At 33.6% G+C, this 6,990-nt stretch overlaps 1 protein-coding gene across 1 annotated transcript; it reads right to left on the bottom strand.

Moving 5' to 3' along the window:
• Nucleotides 1–1,218: 1,218 nt before the first annotated feature.
• On the bottom strand, nt 1,219–5,657 carry LOC105337739 (histone RNA hairpin-binding protein). The gene is made up of 8 exons (XM_011442609.4): nt 5,496–5,657; nt 4,567–4,680; nt 4,102–4,188; nt 3,700–3,789; nt 3,443–3,490; nt 2,508–2,612; nt 2,248–2,394; nt 1,219–1,939 (listed from the first exon to the last, which is right to left on the bottom strand). Exons 1-8 carry the CDS (start codon nt 5,549–5,551, stop codon nt 1,735–1,737), a joined length of 852 nt encoding a protein of 283 aa, XP_011440911.3. The 5' UTR covers nt 5,552–5,657; the 3' UTR covers nt 1,219–1,734.
• Between the last annotated feature and the right edge of the window lie 1,333 nt (nt 5,658–6,990).

Here is a 6,990-nt window from a genome sequence, read left to right on the forward strand (position 1 = left end):
AGATTTACCTATAACAAGTGAAAAGCTGTCAATGTGACAGCAAACCGGGTTTTCTTTCATGTGAACTGTATCCATAATCCATATCAACTCTGATAAACACTGTACCTTCTGTATCCAGAGAAATGGAGTACCCATATGAAATATTTTGCCAAAAAATTACAAAGTTCAATAGCTGGTATTTTTTTCATGAATTATTAGAAATCAAAATACTAGCAATATGCACATCTCTGATATATGTACAATTGATCTGCAAAACAACAACTTCCTATCTTGAAAACTGTAGGAGGAGTTACACGTACAATGAAGGAACCCTTTGGCAGCAGCCCGCCCGTCATTTTCACCATTTCAATAATTGGATTTTTCCGTTGGAAAACCCAGTTAATAAAACCTCTGCAAGATTACAACATAAAAGCCTTACATGTCATCATGTATCTGTGACTTAAAAACAAATTAAAAAACATGCCCAAGCCATGACCAGATTAGTATTCATGTTTCTTACTTTTAAGTTGTAAGAAACCTCTTGCTTTCACACCATATTCTCTTTTTGTAAAATTGAGTTTCAGATCAAATGAGAGCTTGTCCAAGTCATACGGCCCCAGGGCCGAAACATCTTTAAAACCAAAGAACATGCTAGGACAAAAACAACGAAGCACGACACCATAGCTAGAATTTGTGGCAAACTACGCTGTATATCGACTTATGTTGGTGAGGGATGTGTATTGGACCAAATTCAACCGGAACATTACACTATAGGAACATTAATCAGTAGTACCTACAGTAATACACATTTGTAATATACTACTAAAATAATTAAAGTGTGTAATATGTTTATTTATACATGTACATGAAAAATGCTTTTACAAGATCATGCCATACGATTCATTTCAGTTGGAATCTCTAAAAAATATTGTTTTAAAAGATTGTGTCATGAAACAAATTGACCGTCATCTAATTGGACTTTTACCTCGTTATAGATACAAAGAGTACATATAAATAATTTAGATTTAAAAAACAAAAAATCACTTAAAAATTAAAATGATCACAATAAAATACTCTACAACGCAAGATCATACAGTTCCTCTTAAAACATGACATGAACTAATGCAAAGAAAATACATGTAATACAACGAAAAGTAACATAAATGTTTATATATCTTATAGTTAGTTTTTTCTCTGTTCCACACCAGTATCCTCCCTTACTAGCTCTTCCTTTCCCTCACTCTCTATTCATGCTGCCCATATACATACATCACTGGATCTTGGTTCCATTCACTAAATTTCTGACACACACAATGAACACAAACCCTTTTACTGAACAATAAATGGAGGTCTTGTAAGCTGCCAATAATAGCACTATTGGTTGTAGATTTTCTCTCTGTACACTGCATCCTGCATCTTTTCTTTCAGGATTTACGTTACACATAATAAAAATAAAAACATTTCTGACAGATTTACAGCCCAAAAAAGTTAACATAGTATATTCATTTGACCCAAACTATCACAAACAAGTGATCACAAAAATTGAACAGAACATTCATTTGACCCAAAGTTTCACACAAAGACTGAACAGAATATTCATTTTGACCTAAAGAACATAAAAAATAATTGCATCAGACAGCATTGAATCAAACATCTCTTCAAACCATTCCAAACTTCAGTGACTAGCTTATATAGCCCGCTCGATCCGTATACACACACAACACAACAACCATTCTCCGACATCCCTCGCTCCTTCTATACAACGTCCTTGTTGTCCGCGTTTTCTTTGTCCACTAGAGCGGTGAATTGCGGTCTCTGGGTGGAACTAACTGAGGTAGATGACAGTTCGGAGTCCGCATCAGACTCATGGGTGGAGGGCTGGGACAGGGAGAGTGAACTCAGATGTACATCCCCCCAGTCCGAATCACTCTCATCCGAGGTGTCCAGCACAGAGGGATTCCTGTAACAATACAATAGAGTCAGCATGGATTTGATTTTACACATTTCTGAATGTACCTATTTATTTTCATATATGTTTGACATCTGGCGATGTATTTGACTTAGCGGAAGATGCTTTCCACAAGAGACACTACATAGAATACACAGCCAAATGCAATATATTTACAATATCCTTTACATTTGGGAACAAAACGTAACTACATACAGAAATCAGACATTGCCCGATTTTGTTAGATGTGATTTATTTATTAATTTCATTTTACACAGTTGGCCAATGATAAACTTTAACCCTTGACCCCCTGTAGTTACCTGCGTGGTGCGGGAGTTCCATCAGCACTGGGTGGGTCCCACTGATGAAGCGAGATACGCCACAGGCGGACCTGACTGTCCCATGACCGCCGGCTACACTTCCTGTACTTGTTCGGGGTCCTGGGATGTGTCTTGGTTCTCTGCGATCTACAGTTAAACATATGATACACTTACTTAACATGTCTGCATATTATTTAAATAAAAGATGCAGGTTTAGTTACAAATGATTTAGAGTTCAGGGAAACAGAACGTCTTCTTACTTGGGAATAACAGTGATGTATCTGTCGTAAGCCAGGGTATTCTTGCCGTAATCAATGGCCTTCTGACGGCGATCTAACACTCCAGGGTCGCGTTCTTCTTCAAATCTGAGAAGCAAAAACAATCATGAGTATAATTCAACTGTGTTCAATAAATTACCGCTGTATTTTAAACCCATCATAAAGCATTCATTTCATAATTTCTTGCAGTTTTTTCATGCTATTCAACTGTGACATATTACAGTAAAACTCGTTTAGTACGAACACGGATATAGAGAATTCTCAGATAAAGCGAAGTATTTTTGAATCCCAAGTAAAATTCTTAACAAATCTTAGCAAAATTTTATGGTTATAACGAATTTGGATATAACGAATTTACGGATATAGCAAACTCATTTTGAGTCCTGTAGAAGTGAATAATAACGAAATTCAACACTTTTAGAACGAATTTCTTTAGAGTTAAAAAAGTTTGCATTACCATTTAACATAATAGTTTGAATGACTTTATTTTCATAAATATTTTTTAATTAATAATCCGATTATCAAAGGTATCAAAGTAATGTTTTTTTTATTTTAAGCCTCAATTAACATAAATTATAGTCTGGTGAAAGAAAACATGTATATATAGTGAATTTGCTATAGTTATTTTTACGAATTCGTTATACGGATATAACGAATTACAGATATAATGAAGTAAATCCATTGGTCCCTAGGACTTTGCTATTACCAAGTTTTACTGTACCTCTTACTTTTCTTTTTAGCTCTTAAAGTCAGAACTTTTTAATGGTGTAATAAGTAGATACGTTGATGCAATTTTATGCAAGCTTTTTTTCTAATTCTATGTTACTAAAGCCAGGAAAAAGGCCAAAAAAAGTCTTGTTTTCCTGTAATAAAAACATTGCCACTTTCAACCTATACTCTCCGTCTCTTTCTCTTACTTCTGTCTCTTTGAATCATTTCCACCCAGGTGAAGTTTCCTTCTGCCCCTGAGAAAAAAAAATTATTTAAGTGATATTTGACAGGTACATAGGTTTTCATTGATCCTGCAGATTTAATTACATTCACTCATATAAATATCTTATCTCACTATTACAAAAGGAGATATACTGAAAAAGTTTGACCAAGTTCAAAATTGAGCTTGTCAGTTTTATGACTTGTGGGCTGGTCTAACCACTTATCAGTATGAAACAATTACTTGTGCATGGGCCGTCCACTCTTCCTGTCCATCTCCTCCGTATCGTCCCTCACTCGGGTCTGACTCTCTACTCTAACCTCCGGCGTGTAACTTAAAATAAGAAAATATTGAATATAATTGTCAATCGTGTGACCATGAGGTAATGGTGCGCACATTAATTTATTTTTGTTTCAGTCTTCATAGGTCATGATGCAAATATTTGCATGCATGTTTTAGATTACAACAATAGTGTCAAAATCTCTTTACAAACTCAACTTCTATTAAAACATAGAGCAGATAATTAAGATGGAAATACTTTCCACAATTTCTAATATCTCCTAAGTTCACATGATGAATTTAAGAAAAATCTCCTATTAAACATGTGCTGTTCATTTTCAATCTAAATTTGCAAGTATGAGTTACCACAGATCTTTACGGAGCGGGGGGAAGTCTTCATCACATTCTACATCCTTTGAAACCTGCAAGTTTTTCCACAAAGGTCTCCTGCTCCTGAATAAAAAATCATTATGCCTTTAATAAATATCGATAGTTAATTTAAATGAACCAAAGTTTTCTTCAAGAACATGTCTTTAAGAGACTCATTCACCAAGGAATACAAAATTGTTAGAGAACTTTGCTAAAGTCAAAGTTCTTCAATTTCATTGAAACTGCTTTTACTTTCATGCAATTTTATATAGAGATTAGTCATCTATTTGCTCAATGGAAACAAGTGCAAAAATATTTATCAAAATGATCAAAAAGAAACATTTCTTTTTTGCCCTGAGGGTCAGTAAAATTGATATTTAGATAATGATCTAAATTTTTTTCTTTTAAAAACTCTGACAAATAGAACTTAGGGCACTTAGGCTTTTATTTTGTGTAATTTACCTGTCTCGTGATTCTGTGGTCTCGTGCTCCCTGTTGTGGTGATCTTTCTTGGGCTGCAGCGGACTTCTAAGAGGACTGCCACTCTCTCTGGACCTTTGGCGATAACTTTTGCTCCTATAAAAGACCATTGTCAATGTTATCTACTCTCAGACTGTAATACATGGTTCAACCTGAACATGTACTGTACCTCAAAAAAAAACTCGGACATCAAATCGTACACAAATGCAGGTCCTCACAACAGCCTGAACAGGACTGACCAGGTTCAATGTAAATCAACTTTATCTCCATATTTTAAACTAGTCATTTTTTCATTTGTTTAAGAAAATGACATACTCCATTTTACCCATATACCTAAGTAGTTACAAAAAAGCCACAGTAACCATTTGTATAATAATGAAAGACTGATTATAAATCAGGTATGTCACTATATTAGTATTTTCTATGACCAAATACCACTTATAATAAATACAACATCCAATTAAATGGTTCTATTAAGCTTTTACAAATACCGGTATAAAGAATTCCTATCTTATTTTGGAGATATAGAAACCTCTCCTTTTTGATGATTTTTTTTCTCTTCGAAATCTACCTTTTTACAATACAGTCAACAATAACTTTGTAATATTTCTGGATAAAAATAAATAATATACATGTATATAAAAAAGAAAAAAAAATCACGCCTTACATTTAATTCTCAATTATGAGAGGTAAAATCGAGAATAATTCTTACGGAGGCAAATCACTTTAAATGTTCTGCAAACAATACGTAAATGTTATAAAATAATCATTCATTAAATTGGAAATAAAAATCCTTAAAATAAACGTTTCTTGAAATTTGTGTTGGAGTGAGAAAAAAAATCTGATCAGATGTTACAAAAACTTCATTAATTTGATTAATACTTGTAAATAAACAAAAACTCAATACACACCTGTATCCATTTTCTTGATGACGGTTGTGGGGATTTCTTGATAATCTGTTTTCCATTTTTTGTTCTTTTTATCGTATTTCCCACTACAAGCCTTTCCCACCCAAATCCAAGCCAGACTAACAAAACAAAGCTTCGCGCCAAAGTACGACGCTCCAAAATCGAAAGTACGTCACAAATTATTTCCAATCGGACAAAAACGGAAAATATACTAGTTCTGTATGTTTATTGGAAGATATTGAATATATAAGATATTCGACATTTTGTTAGATTTTGTTGGATTTTTATTTTTATTAAGCTCACAGAGTTCACATTAACTCCAAAGAAAATTTCCAATAATATTAACCAACATGTATATTTAGGAGAATATATTTGATACTAAGATTATTTTCATATAACGTTATATTATTCATTTATTGCATAAGTTACTTTTTAATTAAAACCAATTTAAATCATTTTTGCATCATTAAAAAAATATTTTTAAAATTTGGAAACAGAAAATCATATCCACATAGTAAAGTTGCCAAAATAGGCCTATAACCCCCCCCCCCCCCCATCTCATCCCAGGATCATCTTTTGCACGTAACATCATTTTTAAATTGGCGCAGTGAGGGGAGGGGGTAAAGGGGGCAGACATCTCCTAACAAAAAAAAATATTAATTCAACGCAAAACACTTACTTCGTCAATCGTCAAAATTGAAGAAGGGGTATTACCGGCCGAATCTGTGTTTTATATATCTGTATGCGATTATTTCTTCATTGTTCTTAGCTGTAGAACTGTAGCTCTACGTGGTCCATCAACCCGAATTTCCCGTAGAGCTACAGTTCTACAGCTATAATTGTTCGATCTGTACTTGTGTGCACAGTTTGCATGCAAAACAACTTTTTGACAGCAATTCTGGTAAGTTTTTGGCATATATAAATCAGTTTATGAAATGTTTACATATACGTAAATATAGCCGGACATCACCCTCATTACTGTTCGGAAAAAAGTGGATGAGTCAATCTGTGGGTCGGTTTTTTTAAACGTGGGAGGGAGAGGGGATAGGCCCCCTCCCTCTGTTGCTACGGGCGAGTTAAAGATTATATACCATTTTGATTAGTCAATTATTATTTTGGCTTTCCTCTTTTTCGTAAAATATTTTGGGTTTTAAATGATTTTACTAAGTTTTCATAGAATTTGCATTTATCATCATGTTACAAATCTCTGGTTTTAAGAATAAGAATGTTTTCTTTGCAACTATTCATATAACTGAATTGAATAAAACATCATATATGCATAATTATATTCAGGGATTGCTGACTTCGATTTTTATATGTACAGATATATAATATAAAGATGCAAATGCTTGTTCATAAATCATTTTCATTTCTGTATATTGATCTTCGCTAAAATTGTATAGTTTTGTTTAAACGCGAACATTCTAATATCCCATAAACGACAAAACGCGGGGTGCCATATAGATTTGACATTGAAATATAAATTGTTGGGTTGGAC

The sequence above is a fragment of the Magallana gigas genome, chromosome 8 (assembly GCF_963853765.1).
Source record: "Magallana gigas chromosome 8, xbMagGiga1.1, whole genome shotgun sequence".
Lineage (NCBI taxonomy): Eukaryota > Metazoa > Mollusca > Bivalvia > Ostreida > Ostreidae > Magallana > Magallana gigas.